Source organism: Pyxicephalus adspersus, chromosome 2, assembly GCF_032062135.1.
Source record: "Pyxicephalus adspersus chromosome 2, UCB_Pads_2.0, whole genome shotgun sequence".
NCBI lineage: Eukaryota > Metazoa > Chordata > Amphibia > Anura > Pyxicephalidae > Pyxicephalus > Pyxicephalus adspersus.
Genome location: NC_092859.1, coordinates 21,466,310 through 21,484,991, shown reverse-complemented (window position 1 = coordinate 21,484,991; position 18,682 = coordinate 21,466,310). Strand labels below are relative to the sequence as shown.

The 18,682-nt window shown below is 40.8% G+C and overlaps 1 protein-coding gene across 1 annotated transcript in view; it reads right to left on the bottom strand.

The window, feature by feature from the left end:
- PIK3C2G (phosphatidylinositol-4-phosphate 3-kinase catalytic subunit type 2 gamma) overlaps positions 1 to 18,682 on the bottom strand; it is a gene marked incomplete in the record, with an annotated part of 45,580 nt that overhangs the window by 11,013 nt on the left and 15,885 nt on the right. Inside the window, 13 exon segments of the mRNA XM_072399878.1 lie at positions 1,306 to 1,475; positions 5,944 to 6,059; positions 6,833 to 6,962; positions 7,313 to 7,405; positions 7,813 to 7,920; positions 11,930 to 12,110; positions 12,588 to 12,682; positions 13,158 to 13,251; positions 13,392 to 13,580; positions 13,966 to 14,084; positions 15,804 to 15,915; positions 16,855 to 16,980; positions 17,230 to 17,355. Of these exon segments, the coding sequence (XP_072255979.1) occupies positions 1,306 to 1,475; positions 5,944 to 6,059; positions 6,833 to 6,962; positions 7,313 to 7,405; positions 7,813 to 7,920; positions 11,930 to 12,110; positions 12,588 to 12,682; positions 13,158 to 13,251; positions 13,392 to 13,580; positions 13,966 to 14,084; positions 15,804 to 15,915; positions 16,855 to 16,980; positions 17,230 to 17,355 (1,659 nt within the window).

Below are 18,682 nucleotides of genomic sequence, written 5' to 3'. Positions count from 1 at the left end.
TCTGACCCTACAATTCCCCATCCAGAGGATCCGTGGCAGATTGGAGTGTATGTGACGTCACCTAGCGGCTCATTATCCCCTTTTATGGGAAAATATATTAGGATATCTCAATCCCACAGGAAGTCCCCCCACCCCCCAGGGAATCTTCCCATGACATGACAGTGATAATGTGTCATCCCAATACTAGCGGAGAATTTTCTGGAAGGGGAACAAACATGCAGAATTTTGCAGAGTATTATTATTAGCTTGTATTTATATAGCACCAACATATTATGCAATGGTGTACAAAGTCCATAGTCATATCACTAGCTGTCCCTCAGAGGGGCTCACAGTCTAACGTCCCCAGCATAGTCAAATGTCATTATTACAGTCCTATGGGCAATTCTGAGGGGAAGCCAATTAACCTAACTGCATGTTTTTGGAATGTGAGATGAAACCAGAGTGCTTGGAGGAACCCACGCAAACACGGGGAAAACCTACAAACTCCATGCAGATAGTACCCTGGGCCACATTTTTGAACCTGGGATCCAGCGCTGCAAAGGCCAGAGTGCTAACCACTGAGCCACCATGCTGCCCACTATATCTAGGATAGCGACCTGCTATGGGGGCTGCACAGTGGTACAAATCAGGAGAACGTTGCTTCTAATAATAAAATATTTTTGGTTTTCGAAGGGAACCTTGGTGTATATGTTGTGTATACATTGGGTTTTCAACCAGTACTAGAACACAAATGCACAAACATGAAAATCAAACTTGAATATCAGTTTTGGGTTTTGTCTGGATGGATCTAACAAAGGGGTTCTTAACCTGGGTTATCCATACCCCTTGGGGGTATGGGATTTCTGGGTACTGGTATTTATTTTTTGTAATGTATTAATTTATACTTGAGTAGTACATGAATGAGAACATTAGATGCTTATGATTTTATTTCATGTTCTCTTCCTAGCTATCCATATCTTAAGTACAGTAAATTCAAGCAGTTAACATATTTATTGGCGAATAATACAAGGTATGATGATGATAATTTCGACAGTCAAGTAAAGGGGGTATGGGACCATATTGCACAATCCATTGGGGGTCTGGAGTCATCAAAAGGTTAAGAACCCCTGGTCTAACATCTCCCATTAAATACAGCACTGGGAAGGGAGTGCCTCCTTCCAAATAGTGGTTTAAATCCTTGTATTTATTACATTTATCTGCAGCAGCAATGAAATCTCATCACCTATTTATTCGATTCATTCACCCAAAAATCATTCTACTAGTGGTTTCTATTACAGAAATATTTTATACAGGGGTTCCACTCACCTCTTTACCTTTCCAAACATCTGAGCATTTCCCAAAATCTTCCCGAAATCAATGTGGAACATGTGACCCGTATTGGTCAGCATGATGTTGTCATTGTGGCGGTCACAGATGCCCAGGATGAAAGTGGCGACACACCAGCCAGCGCAGGAATAGAGGAAATTATCTGCTGCCTGAGGAATGGAGAACAGAAATGACATATAACACATGTTCATGAAAGATTGCTCAGGTATATCATACATATTCAAGACATGTAATTTGTGTGATATGAAACATGCATGTTTAAGGCTGAACACATACAGATGTCATACAACCTTTGGAGCCAAATAATGAAGGATCAGGTAGATCACAGACCTAATAATACCATGCATTGCTCAGCTGCAGGTCCTTAATACAGGTGCTTGGAACACAAACATTCTGACTTGGATCAAATTTGCTTAAATTCGTCAAGAATCTAAATTTCCAAGTTGTAATTTGTATTTTTTTTAATGAACCAATGACAATGACAGCTATCGTATGGTTCAGCCAATGACAGCTGTCATCGCCCAGCAGCCTTCTATACCTATCAATGACTATACATGTCAATCAAGTCCAAATGGAACTAACCAACCATCACCGTCATGAAACAAGCAAAACATTTCCCTGTAAAAAAAAGAGATGTAGATTCCAGAAAGAGAGAGATGGGCAATAGGGAAGAGTGGAGCTGCCAGAAAATGCACATCCACAGAATTTCTGTGGAAAAAACAGAACACAACAAGTGTCAACATCTATTCAACAAAAACAATGGCTTCACTATTATATTTCTGTTTTGGAGTTGATTCACTAAAGGCATTTTGGCTGTTTAATAAATTTTCAATCTGCAATGGATAATTCCTATAGTTTAGTGAATGAGATGAAACTTTTCTAACTTCCACCATTCAACAATACAAAATGAAAAAAAACATGTGCTTTGCCTTTCTAATATATTTTCTGAGTGATATATACTTGCTGAGTGATAATTCAGTTTAATTCATCCTACACTCCTTTATTATATATCACTCCCAATGTCCCCAGCCTCTACTTTATGGTAACTACACAAAGAATGGGGTTAAGCCTTTCTCACAGTGGGTCTGATTTATTAAAGTTCTTCATAACTGGAGATGGTAGACTATCATGGGTGATCCAGCAAACCTGGAACGGATCTGGTCGAGAATTTAAATATTTGCTAAATAATAGCAATTGTCTATTCTATCTTCCCCAGTCTTGAAGAGCTATTCAGGTGCAGTGGAATTCAGGTGTCTCATACAGTGGAAAACATGGCTAAGTAATATCTGTCTGATGAGACTTTATAGGGTATCAGCCATTGCAATGACATCTGTGAACCCTCAATGATACAAACTGAAAGAAGAAATGTGCAGGAAATGTTTCTGTGGAATAGTAGAATTAGAAGGGCGCTTTTCATGAAAATTTCACTGCAGATTTTATAGCACAGAATTACAACTGTCATCCCAAATATGAGAAAGGATATTTTCGAACAGGAGAAAGTATAAAGAGGGGACAAGGACATGGAGAAGCTTGGCTACAAGAAAAGATTCAAATTATTATTAATTTTAGAATACAAGGAAAGTAAGATAACCTTGCATGGTACATATGTTGAACTTGTTGACTCTTTGCATGTTTATTTCATGACAAGGTGTCTGTGGGAAAAGAGTTCTGACCTCCTCATATAGAAGAGCTTCTTCACCGTAACAGCTGTGAATGCTAAATGTGGAATAGATTTCCCCCGGAGATATTTCTACTCAACACTGCCAATTGTACCTGAATGTGTTTCTATAGTCACGGAATATAACTGCCTATTATTGTTTAAATATTAACACTGTTATTTGTTGATCCAGAGAGCATCCAATTGCCTTAGGGCATCAGGAAACAGATTGTAAAAGCTTAATAATGGGTTTTTCTCCTTGGGATCATTGAAAGGGTTCTAGGACATTTTTTTTACCTTGAATGACATGTCTTTTTTTATCATGACTAAACTGTAATGATGTGATACATGACATAAATTATACAATTCCACTTCTGTGTCTTGGCAAAACAACCTGGAATACACGGCATATTCTAACCGTACGGATAGCAGGAACATAAGTCTTTGTGAATGAGCTACACTAGACACAATATAATTTGTTTCTATGTATCTTATGGGATATATATTATTATCAGTATCTCCTTTTTTTTTTTAGTGCCAACATATTTTGCAGCGCTTTACAAAGTCCATAGTCATGTCACTAGCTGTCAATCCATTGTCCCTACCATAGTCAAATGTCTCTAACACAGTCTAAGGCCAAATTAGGGGGAGCCAATTAACCTAACTGCATGTTTTTGGAATGTGGGAGGAAACTGCAGTACCCGGAGGAAACCCACACAAAAATGGGAAGAACATACAAACTCCTTGTAGTGTCCTGGCCCAGATTCAAACCTGGGACCTAGCATTGTAAAGGTGAGAGTGCTAACCACTGAGCCACCATGCTACCCGTTGCATTTTATGATCACATACAAAACAATATACAACACACGAATACATCATCATTAGCACCTTGTCAAATGTCCTGTTTCTTGGAATCACTTGTTACCCCTTCTACCAGCAGAACATTGTGCCATCAGGAAATCACCAATGTGGGTGGTTTGCTGTCCTGACCAACAAGCTCTGCACTGGTAGTGAAGTGGGATGCGGATGAGGGCAGGTTGCTGTATTTTTCCTTGAACTTTTATTATACATTGTATATTATTCAATAACATTGTCTGGAATCTGTCCAATATATGTATTACCTGGGTAAGCATATAGGATTTTCTTTTTAAAAAAGTGGAAGTTGGAAGATGGGAAGACTTTAAAAGTAATTAAATAATAAAATATAAAATGAATGTTTTAAAAATAAAACAAAATTTTAAAGGAAACACAAAGACCTACAGACATACACCGTGCAACTTTGGTGCAATGGGCTTGATTTATTAAAGCTCTGCATGACTGGAGAAGATAGACTATCATGTGAGAACCTGGGTAATCCAGCAAACTTAAAATAGATTTCTTAAAAGTCATTTATTATTAATCGATTTTCAATTTTGGATCAGATCTATTCCAGGTTTGCCGGGCCACCCAGGTTCTCCCATGATAGTCTATCTTCTCCAGCCATAGAGAACTTTAATAAAAGTGTCCCAATATCTACAAAAATAAATTCTATATAAGCTTGTGTGTACAATAGATTGGCGTGGCCAGCACTTTAACCTAGTGTAATAGGTATAATAATAGTGTAACTTTAACTACACAAATCTGCATTAGACCTGATCTCTATCCCTGGTATTGTCTGACTCCCCCCGTTCTATTAAAAGAGCGGACAATGTGCGTCGGTCAGCGAGCACCTCTTCACAATGATAAGAGTACCGGCCCTGCTTCTCACCTTCCATCACATTAGCAGAGAAGGAGGGAGGCTGAAGGTTGATTAAAGTCTATTGGAAAGCAAATGGTTTGATAAATGAGAATTGGATTTTTTATAATGGAGTCAGAGAAAGAAAAGGGCAAAGCGGATTCTTTATCTGGACAGAGAAATGAATATATTGCTGAGACATATTTAGTCACTTCTCACACTCTGTAGTGCTGAATAATGAAACGATGGCCTGAGTGGACCTGACAATGAAATTCTGCTGTTTATCGGAGCAGATAGTAAGTGTGGGTGTTGGTCAAAGGAAGAAAAGCGGTGGAGGGTGATAAAAGGTTTAACATTTATATTCAGTGTAAGTAGGCAGAACAAAACCTTGAGATAGATACAGGTCATTCTTCTTCAATTTTATACTCATGTACTATCATTCAGTCTTCATTTTATTTTCAGATCTCATTGCTCAAGATTTTGTATAGTCACTGTATAGCACTAAAACAGATGCTTGCAAATAGAATGAAATTGAACAGAATCGGAGACGGTAGCTTTTCCTGAAGGCTGTGATGAATTTCAGGAATCAGAATTTCCGATATTTATAGACAGGGAATTAATAGGATGGATAGAAAACTTCATTGTGACAAGCAAGCAAACTGTATTTTGTACAAACTTCCAAGAAAGTTTTCTAAACTTACAAACAAGTGTTAAGTCTAAAGAATAAGCAGAGCGAAACTGGGATTGTACAAGAAAAATGAACGGACCTGGCAGATTATTATTGGGTTCCCTGGTTTCTCTCTACAAGATTCTAGGGCATTTGGGGTACCAAATATAAAAAAACAGCTCACTGGAGTGAAGTTCTATCATTGGGCCTGATTTACTAAAGCTTTCCAAGGCTAGAGAGGATACACTTTAATCTGTGAAGTTGAGTGTTCCAACAAACCTGGAATAGAACTGGTCCAGGATTGAAAACATTTGCTAGCAAACAGCAAATGACTTTGAAGAAATGAAGAAATCTGTTCCAGGTTTGCTGGATCACCCATGTTCACTGATGAAAGTATATCCTCTCCAGCCTTGGAGAGCTTTAATGAATTGGACCCATTATGTACAGCTAAGGGTGTTGGAAAATGTTTTTGTGTTCATTGCCATCATAAAAATACAATATTTAGCATGTTAATATAGAAATAAACCTATGTGTCCAACAGGAGTATTATTAGTTTGTAGGTAAAAGAAAGGTGAGTACCGTTTTATTGCTTCCAAACCATTTCTTGATCGATGTATCCTTCAAAGGGCCAAAAATACCACCGGCGTTCTGAATCTTGGCAAGAGTTGTGGAGTCCGGGACCATCTGAATTAGTCCTGAGAAAACACAGAGGATAACAATGGAAGAATAATGAGGAACTTGGATGCACCAATTAATGCTACAAGCAATGTGCATTACAGACTTTTCCAAAATCCTACTAACAGGTCGTGTTTTCACCAAACCACAACGGAAATCATTGTTATGCTAATTTTATACTTTTACCAAAAGCAGCTGTGTTCCTGGTGGGAAGTCTGGAAATCATTATCTGCATGCATATGGTACAGATATGCACAGAAATGGTAGTCAAGGGGAGGAAGACCATTGGTGGTACTTGGCAAATAATGATAATTCTGATTAATGTGGTTTTCTGTTTCACCACCCGTCAGCCAAATATTTTTGGGATTCACACACATCACAGTATAGAATTGAACATATAAAATATTTTTTCTATATTTTAGATCAGTGTTTCTCAACCAGGATTCTATTGAACCCTAGGATTCCTCCAGAGGTTGCTTGGGGTTCCTTGAGCAATGAGCAATTTGTGACCCCCAGGTCAGTTTACATGACACAAATGATCAGGGTGACATTTTCCCAATGGCCAGAAATGTAAGAGACATTCTTTCTACTTATCACTATGCAAATGTACCGTGAGCTGTGGGTATAGTAATTATAGAAGGGGTTCCCTTAAGACCTAAAAGTTATTTCAAGGTTTCCCCATGTTAAAAAGGTGAAAAACACTGTTAGATGAATGATTGGAGGTACAATAGACAATGATTAGCAGCATCCTTCATTATACCGGCACACAATTCTTGTCCCACGGCCACCTCACCTTGTTTTTTACCAGTAGATAAACAATGATAAGTGACCATCCGCAGGTCCAGTCCTTCATAGAGCCAAATTCTATCCATTAGATTGATGATTTGGAGGATGAGCATGTCCTGCCGGATGTCATCTCCTGTCTGCAGAGTCATACAAAGATTACATTAAATAGGAACCCTGGGTGCTTTTCTTGAGTGACTACAACATTTTTCTGGTACTCATAAAATGCAAAGAACATGACAGGCAGCTGCTGCACCTCTTTGAAAGAAGAGGATTGTGGGTATTGGAAATACTTTACAATATATTTTATTACTCAAAGAAATAAGGAAATAAATTGAAACACCCTAATATGTTTAGTGCTTTTGCAACTTGGCTGTTCACAAGAAATCTAGAATTTCACCTGAACCCCCCAATCTGTTCCTAGACCATGTAATGTATCACATTAGTTTTCCCAATAATCCTTTCTGCACCCAGATGTGCCCTCCTTTACCTTGAATATGAGGTGGATATCTGGCCCCAGTCTGTCGGCACTCAGGAAGGTGATCTTCAGTGGTCTGGCATTAGATTTGAAGTATGAACACAGCTGGAATGGAGTCACACAAGTTAGAAAAATGATTAAAACAGAATTTTACAATCTTCCTTCTGGCTGTGATTCAGCAGCAGCTGAGGATGGTACAGGAATTAATTACTAAAGCAAAGCAATGATTTATAATCACCCAATTACTGGCAACCTGGCCTCTTCCCATTCAGAGAACAGTAAGTGTTCAGTGCAAAATGTACAGAAACTTACTGGTCTTACATCTGGTGTGATGGTTAATATTATCTGTAATTATCTTCACTTCAAAAAATGTCAGATTGGTGGAAATTATGACAGTTGGTCATGTACCCTCTCTAATTTCTATTAAACATTACATGGCACCACTCCAAAAAATCTGATATCACATCTACCCCATCGGAGGAAATATACATCTAAACACTGCAGACACCGACCTCTCTATTGATTCCTTTCACAACGATGGCCGGATCCAGAGGAAGGCGACAGCTTTTCACTTCTTGAAAGAACCGATCGAGATCCTTCAGACCCAACTTTAGAGTTTCCTGTAAGATAAGAAATATTTCCTTTAAAATATTGATGGAGCTGGAGAGGGTGAGAGAGAAGTGAGCCCGCATTGTTTGATCAGAGGCTCCAGAAGATGAGACTTATTTCCTGAGAATGTTTCATTTATCCCTACTACTATCTCCAAAACCCCTGATCTATCCATCTTTTATTATTACTCACCCCTGATAATGTCCTTGAGCTTCTTTCTATCCTCATTATGTTATTCCTATTCATGATAAAGTCCCTGGATTCCGTTTATTCACACACCTCTGGTAATGTCCCTGGACTCACCTTATATTACCCTTTACCCCTGATATTTCTGGACTTATTATTCTAATTACACAGTATTTATATAGCTCCAACATATTACGCAGCGCTTTACAAAGTCCATAGTCATGTCACTAACTGTCCCTCAAAGGAGCTCACAATCTTATGTCCCTACCATAGTCATATGTCATTAATACAGTTTAAAGTCAATTTTGGGAGAAGTCAAATAACCTAACTGTATGTTTTTGGGTTGTGGGAGGAAACCGGAGAACCTGGAGGAAACCCACGCAAACACAGGGGGAACCTGCAAACTCTGCGCCCTGGCTGAGATTCGAACCTGGGACCTAGCACTGCAAAGGCCAGAGTGCTAACCCCCTATATTACATCTAAAAATGACTCCTCTCCTACCCTCATTATTTTGTCCCTCACTCCATATATTGTTACCCCCTATTTCACCCAATACAATTCTTTGCTTGACTTGGCAATGCTAGATCCTGTTTGATTTTGTGAATAATTTTTATCTGACCTTGAATTTATGTGAAAAAAGAGGAAATGGGGTTGTAAAAGAAGCAACATAAAATGGAAAAGCTAACAAAACTGTAGGGGGGGGGGTTGTATGAAGAACTATATTGTGAATTGAGCAGTAATAATATAATTTATTGAATGCTTTATTATTGGTTACAATTAAAGTGAAATAAAGGGTAGTTCAGTTGATTATACAATTCAAAGCTTTGTATTTTATATTTGGTGTCTCTCTGTCAATCTTTGGATGTCTCTGTATGTTCTGTTGGAAATAACAGGGTCCCGGAAATGTCAGAGAAGCTGACTGAGCCAGAGATTGGATGGAGAAAATCCACTATCACAATCTGAAACATCTGTGGGACTAGAGGAGACTTTATCTCAATCTCAGTACCAGAGAAAATCCAGCATATGATAGGTGAGAACCATAGCACACAAGGGGAATATTAAGTAAGATGCAACTGGAGGTCCTATTAGTCGGTCTGATTATCTGGTACATTTTATATCATACATTTTAGAGCTTGGATTCATGGATTGAAATTTTAGGTTCCACTTCAATAGGAGCCACATCTTTAGCATGGCTGTGATTGGTTAATGTGTATTAGAGTGCATCCTGACCTTCAACATTGGGCCTGATTTATTAAAACACAAATGTGATCATTATATTTACTAAAATAAAACTCTGCAACATATCACAATCTGAGGCTACAGGATTGCCTTTAAGAGCGTCCTGTGTTCTCTTTTCTGCTGCCATTATCAACTAACAAACTGGAAAAGATACACTATCATGGGAGAACCTGGGTAATCCAGCAAACCTTAAATAGTTTTTCAAAAAAACATTTGCTAGTTGACAAATGTTTTCAAGCCTGGACCAGATCCATTCTAGGTTTGCTCGTTCACCAAGGTTCACCCATGATAGTGTATCTTTTCCAGTTTGTTAGTTGATAATGGCAGCAGAAAAGAGAACACAGGACGCTCTTAAAGGCAATCCTGTAGCCTCAGATTGTGATATGTTGCAGAGTTTTATTTTAGTAAATATAATGATCACATTTGTGTGCAGTCCTCAGGAACTGAATGCCCTGATATTACATTTTTCCGTTCATTGTAAGATATGACTGCCAACTGTTGCAGATGGGTGCATGATAATTGGTGTACATTGACAAGAAGTGAAATGTCTAAGCACACCTATTGCTGGAGGTCAGAACAGCCAGTGCTGGGTTTGGAGGATTCATAAAGGATGAGCAGCTCTAATGTCGCTACTTATAAATAATGAACTTAATGCACTTTTGGTATATTTTTATAAAACTCGCTGAGATAAAAGTGGCGAGCTGAGCCGAGACAAGATTTTATGCTGTAAATAATTTATACCTCTTTGAGAGATAAAACACAGGCCAAAACTGAACGAGGATTAGAAAGGAATTTACAGGATTCAAACCGGCCACAAAGCTCGGCTATCTCATTATTTGATGAATGTGGAAAGTTTGATGTCCAGCAATGGCCGTCCAAAAATATTAACTCTGCACTCCATCAGTACATGGAAGGCTTCTACACTGGGCTACAATTAGTTCCAAGATCACAATTCAAGGTTTATAACCAGCTGAGGCCTTTATTTCTATAAAGATGAAATGCACATTTGTTTTGTTTGGAATGGTTCTGGTTACAGGGGATTTGTGTGTATAATCAATATTACAAGGCTAAAAATATTCAAAATCCTCACCAAATGCCCAGTTTAGGTGTTTCCAATGGTGAGTCATGGACTGGGGTCAGAGGGTGGGTAAGGGTCAGATAAGAGCAGTGAACAGGTTACAGAGGTGACACATAAACAGGTTAAGAAGTAAATTGTGCACTGCGTCCAAAGGTATGCAGGGCTGAACCGGTATTTAGTGGTGCAGATATGAGCCATGAATGGGGGATTTAAAGTTGAGCCAAGAATGGGCATGCAGTAATAAACCTATTTATAGCGGTGCAGATGTGAACCATAAACTGGTGGTGCAGAAGTGAGCTGTGGATGGGAATAGAGGTGAACCTAAGTATAGGGGTCATAGGTGACTGTGAACTGGGGATGAAGACGTTAGCTGTGGATGAAGGGTGCAGAGATGATTTGTGAACAGGGGATGCAGAGATAAATCTGCATAAAAGTGTGACAGATGTACGCTGTGTTCTGGAGGGTGCAAAGGTGATACATGGATGGAGGGTGCAGGGATGAGCTGTGGTGGGGATGCAGAGGTGAGTTGAGGACTGGGGATGCATAGGTAATCCATGGATGGAAGGTGCAGAGATGAGCTGTGGTGGGGATGCAGAAGTAAGTTGGGGACAGGGGATGCAAAGGTAATCCATGGATGGGAGGTGCAGAGGTGAGCTGTGGTGGGGATGCAGAGGTGAGCTGAGGACTGGGGATGCATAGGTAATCCATGGATGGAGGGATGCAGAGGTGAGCTGAGCACAGGGGATGCAAAAATTATCCATGGATAGGGGGTGCAGGGGTGAGCTTTGACAAGGATGCAGAAGTGAGTTGAGGACAGGGGATGCAAAGGTAATCCATGAATGTAGGAAGCAGAGTTGAGCATAGCAGGGATGCAAAGGTGATCTATGGAGTTAGGGTGTAAGGATAATTTATGGATGGAGGGTGCAGAACTGAGATGGGGACAGAGGATGCAAAGGTGATCCATGGGTGGAGGGTGAAAAGGTGATCCATGGGTAGAGGATGAAAAGGTGATCCATGGGTAGAGGGTGCAAAGGTGATCCATGGGTAGAGGGTGAAAAGGTGATCCATGGGTAGAGGGTGCAAAGGTGATCCATGGGTAGAGGGTGAAAAGGTGATCCATGGGTAGAGGGTGCAAAGGTGATCCATGGGTGGAGGATGTAGAGAATAGCTATGGTGAGGATGCAGAGGTGAGCTGAGGACAGGGGATGCAAAGGTGATCCATTGAGTTAGGGTCCAGAGGTGATCTATGAGTGGGGGGTGCAGAGGTGATCTATGGGTGGAGGATGCCGTGGTGAGTAAGTTACGGGAGTTGAATAGTTACCCTCCTTGGGTAACTTGGATTTTTCAAAAACCTAACAGTGCCCCTAAATGCTGTCAGATGTAAAACAGATACAACTTCCCAAAAAACAGATTCCAATAACAATGTTGCATGACTCAAGACTAATGGTGGGAAGGATGATCCCTGGCAAAGTTCATCTATAAAAGATTTTAATAATTATTCAATATGAGGACCAGACCTGTCTTTTCTCCTCCGGAGCATTCTTAACCTTCTCCCCAATACTCTGCAGGATTGCCATCATTTTGGTCTCTCTGGAGAATTCGGCATTCATGGCGCTTCCCATACAGAATTGGAGCGCAGCCAGCAGAGTCTGATACAAGCGTCTATAATGAGATTCGTTTGTAGCATCTGTTAACAGCCTGCAGGAGGAGAGCAAAATTCATGTTTGTTTCACACAAAAATGTTTCTGCTCAAACATGAGACCAATAAAAACTGAATAATGTCTGAGCTGCAGCTGCTGGGAGGAGTGCGAGGCACAAGGTTTGTGTTGCCTCCATATTGCACTCCAATAGTTCAGGACTACCTTACACAGCCCCACGTTTCCCATACATCCATCTTACTATGGTCAGCATGTTTCCCAATAAAACACCAGCAGCAAGCAGAGAATATTGTGATTCCTGGCGGGATTGACGGATGTATTCACTGAATATTGAAATATAATCACATTATAAAATATAAATAGTGTAATCTATCCTACAGGCGGCAATCTGAATTATAATTATTATTCACAGCTGGCATTAAACATTGATCACTGCTGATTACATTCTCCCCTGTGGATTGATAAGCATATTGATTGCTTTATTCTCTTAAGAGAATTTTAAGGGAAAAAAACTCACCAGAACAACTTGTGGGCGATCTGGACCGACTGCAGAGATCGCTGGAGGAGGAGCTTCACCAGGGCGCTGTCCAGGCACCAATCAAACTTCACTGCCTGCCAAAAATATTACAATCAGCATGGTAGGAGGTGGGTGGAATGACTTTAAAGAGGCCCTGTCACTTGACCATCACAGCAAACCTTTCTATAGGACTATATGTGCATTTAATGTATTTTATGCAAAGTATGCTGTAATACATGGCACTTTAAAAAGGTCATCCACATAGCAAAAAGAGTTATCACCTTGTAAGGAATATTTTCACTTATAGAACAAGGGAAACTGCTACCGACTCAAACTATTCAGTCATGTGCAAGGAAAAAATCCAATTTTTTAGATTTCCTGGCACACCCCTATATCTGGCTTACTAAAATTGGTAAAATATCCCATGCAAGGTGATAATTCTCTTTACTAAGTGGACAGTTATATTTAGTAAATCATCCCCAATGCCTTTGGTTTATAGATGGATTCTTCTGGCCCTGGAAGTGTTTATTGGGATTCATCCATGTATGGAGTGCACGGTGTGAGATTCACCTGAACGAGCTGCGGGAGGAATTCTAGCAATTCATCATCTGACATCTTCCCGATCTGACGACAGGCAACATCACGAATGTTTTCATCTGAGAAGCTGGAGGGAATAAGAAACAATCAGAAAAGTGATATAAAACTGATAGGTGAGGAGAATGACTGGGATAAATACTGGGGTAGGAAATACATTCTGGGGGTTGGAGTGAGTATACATCTGGAAGGGGTATAAAGATTCGTCACCTGGGGCTCAGCAGGCTCAGACCTTCCAGCGGGTGCGAGAAGCTCCAGTCTTGCAGCAGGCGGTACATGGCGGATACGGTTGGGGGATCCCAGCCTGGTGCACTGCCCAGTAGTAAAGGGAGGATGCCTGGCGTTTTGTGGGCACAATGGCGGTAATACCACAGACATTGTTTATCCACCTCAGAGAGCCTGGAAGGAGGAAACGGGAAGGTGAGAGATGAAGATGGAGGATTAGGATGAACAAAACAGAAAGACACAAAAGAACCATTTAGAAGCTGATCAGTGATGATGATTTGACAACATGGATTTAAAATTACACTCATCAGCCAATCACATACCACACAACTGCTCTAGCTCACTCCTGATTTTACATTTAATAATGTGGAGATGAATCTGGAAGAGTTAGCAATTTGGAGGAACCAATCAGAAATCACTTTCATCATATTCATTACAATAAATAGTAGAACAGTGGAATCTGATTTGCTGTCCTCTCTGAGAACTCCTAATTTTTTACTACTTCTAATTCCACCCACCCACCCTCTCTAACCCCAATAATCATCAGGATGCAACTTACAAGAGCACGGAGCCACGCTGAGCCAGGAACTCCATCTGCAGGGAGGAATCCTGTAGGAGGGTAGTGGAATCCTCTGCAGGGGGTCTATGAAATGTGTGCGCTGTTTCTGGAAATTCAACCTGTAACAAGTCACAAAATTGTGGTCATTGTGCCCAACCTGGAAATATTATAGCTGTATATAGAATATAATGTACAGAACACGGAGCAGGGAGAGAACCAGGACAGAACAGATTATATAGACAGGGCAGGGTCTTCTCCTCCTCCTGTGTCACTGTCTGAATTCGTCTGTCATTTGCAACCCCTATTTAATGTACAGTGCTGCGTAATATGTTGGTGCTATATAAGTCCTGTTTATTATTACCTGTTTAATATTACAGACACATTACTGGGATATAATACATTACATATTATTATAAATCTCCCCTCACCTACATCAGATAATTCACCTTTCACCCCATTCCCTACTAATAATTATTGATCCCCCTCCTGGCACCTTTCTCTTTCCCCTGCTGTTCATCCAACTTTCTCCCTCCACCTGATCTTTCACTTTTCTCACTTTTTCATTCACTTTTCTCTCATATCATTCACATTTCACCTTTTTCCCTGCAGATGTTTCACCCTTTTCATTAATGTTATTATTTTTATTATTATTAATATTATTATTATTAAACAGGATTTATATAGCGCCAACATATTACGCAGTGCTGTACATTAAATAGGGGTTGCAAATGACAGACTAATACAGACAGTGATACGGGAGGAGAGGACCCTGTCCCGAAGAGTCTACAATCTAGTATTTCTCCCTGCTGATTATTCAACTTTTTCCCTCTTCCCTACTGATTATTCACCTTTTTCCCTTTCCTTGCTGATCATTCACTTTTCTCCTTCCTTATCATTCACCTTTCTCTCTGCCCCTTCTGGCCATTCACTCCCCCCCACTCCCTGCTTTTCATTGACTTTTCAAACCTTACTGATCATTCATCTTTCTTCCTTCTCCCTGCTGATTGTTTATAGGTCGAATAAAGATCAACATCCAGTAAACTTTTATGAACTGGGAATGGAAATGAACACAGCACCATCTAGTGGTCAAATAGAGGATGACAGGCGACCTTAAACCAAGGTTTTCCCCAATATATCTTCAACTTGAATTTGCAAAAAAAAAACAAAAGTTATTTTTATTTTTTTTCTCTTGGCTTATATTCCTCACTTGTCTTACATGTCTTACATGTGATCTTCCTCACTTGTCCTACATGTATGACCTGAAACCTCCTTCCCTGTACTGGTGACACTACCTTGTTCAAGGCCATTGCAATTAACAAATGTTTTATTCAAATCATTTAATTAAATCTTCATTTTAGTTCTCCTCCTGTTCTCCTCCTGCTGCAATCACATAGAATAGTACAAAGTGAAAGCACACAATATACAATACAAGTACACAGACCTAACATAGTGCCAGTCTCTGTATGTACCCCCATTTCTGCATCATACCTTTAAGTATATTGAAAACATTCACCCGTCTCTAGTTGATTTGCACAGAATAATAAAAAGTGATTTTATTTTATTACTTTTATGGATATTTTTTATGTTTGTGAATTGTTTGTAAATACACCCCTCAGTGTTCTTTGTATTTGATCACTATCTTGACAGTTTTTATTTCCAACATACATAGATTGTGGGGGGAATCTAAGTCTTTATGGGCTGACTATATATATATACAAATATGTAATACAATATAATAAACTATACCATTATGTGAAACAATGTATAATCAGAAGTATTAGATCATATTTCCCTGCCCCCCCACACAGTGACACACACAATAGGATTGAATATCTGACCTGTACAGTGACCAGGGTGGGCAGGGTGACATCGAAAGCCCCCGGGGTAATAGAGGGTGGTGGTTCGGCGTGGGAGATCATATTGAGCAGCAGAGATCCCTGGACTGTCTGCCTGCAAGAGAGAGACGATGGTCAGAGAGGGAACACAAAGCACCATCATCCATCACTGACACCCCAAACATTCCCCACTCCCCCCCCCCCCCACACCCACATGCAGGTGGGTGAATATTATTGTCCCCCCCAAAGTCCGGCACCTTATGATCTCAGGGTCACCCAGGCGTTGGATCCTGTTTATTAGCCCAGGTTTTTACCCCATTACCGCTCCCTAATGACTAAATGCTGATTTTCCATGACCTGGGTTTGCTGTGCAGAATTAAAGCAGGACTCCATCCTCATTCTGGAATTTTATAATGAAGAGCCAATAAAATGGCCAGAATCGTCCCGCCTGGGGCCTTATACCCTACAAGAACTGTGCACTGATTATCTGATCACATCCCTTGCACAGAGGAATCATAGAAAGTGACTGCACCAAGTGAAGATCTGTCACACTTGGAGAACTGATCACCTAAAATGATTCTGATTGGTCGATTCTCTATCATTATTCATACACCTGACATTACATTATTGGAGCGGCAATGCTCAGCTATGACATCATAACGGCCAGGGGTGACCACACAAATTAATTGAATTTCTCCCGAGTTCCCGATGGATGGCTGGAAGAAGAATTTGGAATTGTAATATAGTTGGAGTCCTTCTTTAATTTTTCTATTAAATAAAATCAGATTTCCCCATCTGGGGTCCCCACCCTATGCAGACATCCAATCACGATGAATTATTGGAAGAGGCTGTCAGAGACTCTGCTTACACACTTCTCAAGATCGATCCCCCCAATTTGGATGTAATTATAACCAATTAGAGAAGAGAAAGCCATCGATGGATCCGTTTATAACGAACACCTCTGATATCCGGTGGGATAAAGCTGAGGTCGGGGGGGGGGGGGGGGGGGGGGGGGGGGGCATTAGTGGGGGCTCCGCTGTGATAGAGAACTCACTGGGTGGTGTAGAGGGGCAGACAGGCCCAGGCCAGGAAGGAGCTGTGAGCGTCAGTCACGGCGTACAATCTCAGCACCAACATGGTCTCATACGGCAGAGCCGCCAATGGGAGCGGGAACGTCATCCTAAAACACAAAGAGAACCTGTCAGAGCCCAGGCAACACAACACACGGCAAGGTTCCAGCTGTGATTGGCCGTTGGTTATCACCATCTGATTGTACAATCTGTTAGATTTACCATATGACGTATCTCCAGTCTGCTCAGACCCCTCATCACACCACTGGCAGCAGACATGATTGTACAATCAGATTGTAGTGTGTCAAATCTATTGCAGTACAATAAACCTAGATAGAAGACTGGACCGCAGAGCTTACACTTCATCCCACACAAGCCTGGAGAACAGCGATTGCGTGACCTTCACATTCCTGGATTTCATTTCAGGGCAGATTTTCCTCCCACTGTACGTCACTGAACACGAGATATAGAAGACGGAATTCTGGCTGGAAAGAGAAGACAGATGTCAGATAAAGAGCGACTCCAACATACAGAGCACCCGAGACTTGGAGTGACTCCGGATGTCAGTGACACCACAGCTACACACATCCTGTGTCATCACCATGGTGCTCCTTGTTCAGGTGCTTCCTGGTATAGGGTGACAACACCCTGATCTGTTGACCAATTGTGCTAATGCGTTGTCACCCTGTCACATGGGCTTCTGATGGAGACTACAAGTGGCCACCTCAGCACACATTACACAGACATTGTCCTCTGTTGTCACCATCATGAGCCATGCAGCCATCACTGGAGTGAATGTAGACGGGAAGTGGCTGCAAAGAGGCTGCAGGAGATCACTGTGATGGCACCTAGAGGGATTTTATAGAAAATACAAGAACAGTTTTTGATATACGGAGCAAACTTAATGTCATCCCGTTCTGGCTCACATTAATTTTAGATTCCCTGGTGCCAGTTTTATTTCTCCATCACACAGAGTTCATCATGTTGGGGCGGAGTTCCTCCTGTTTGTGTGGCTCTGTTTGTCTAAGTAATTTCTCTCCTGAATATTTCATGGGCTCTGTAAATGTTGTTCTGGGGCCCCGGGGGGAGGGGGGGTTATATAAGATGTTCTCAGGCAGAACTGGGGCACAATCTGCACACACAGCAATCTAACATCTCTGTAAGAGGAGCGCAGGATGTATGAAAGTGCAGACAGGGCGGGGGTTTGGACAGGGAAGGGTTAAAAATGATGCCCCTATTTATTGTACAGCGATGCGTAATATGTTGGCGCTATATAAAACCTGCTTAGTAATAATAATAATAATAATAATATTATTAATGTCAGGTCTGTATTTCCTGTCCCACAGACACGCCAGGAAGTGAGATGAAATATCTCAAAAGTAAGAAAACCCCACAGCTGTCCCCAGAACAAGTGTCCTCATTGCAAGATTTCCACTGTGCCAGTGACAACAGGATGAATAGAAGGTGAATCTTACACAGACACAGACTAAAATTTATTGACAGAGGGTCTGACCCCTCACAACATACTATCAGTTACAATGACATCATTACTACACAATGATATCAACTGAGATCACAAAGGGGTAAATGATGACATCACTAGGTCACAGGGGTATATTGACATCACTACACTACAGAGATAACCAATGACATCACTACACACAGGATAAATGATGACATCACTAAACCACAGAGCTAATCAATGACATCACTAGGGCACAGGGGTAAATGATGACATCACTAGGTCACAGGGGTAAATGATGACATCACTAGGTCACAGGGGTAAATGATGACATCACTAGGTCACAGGGG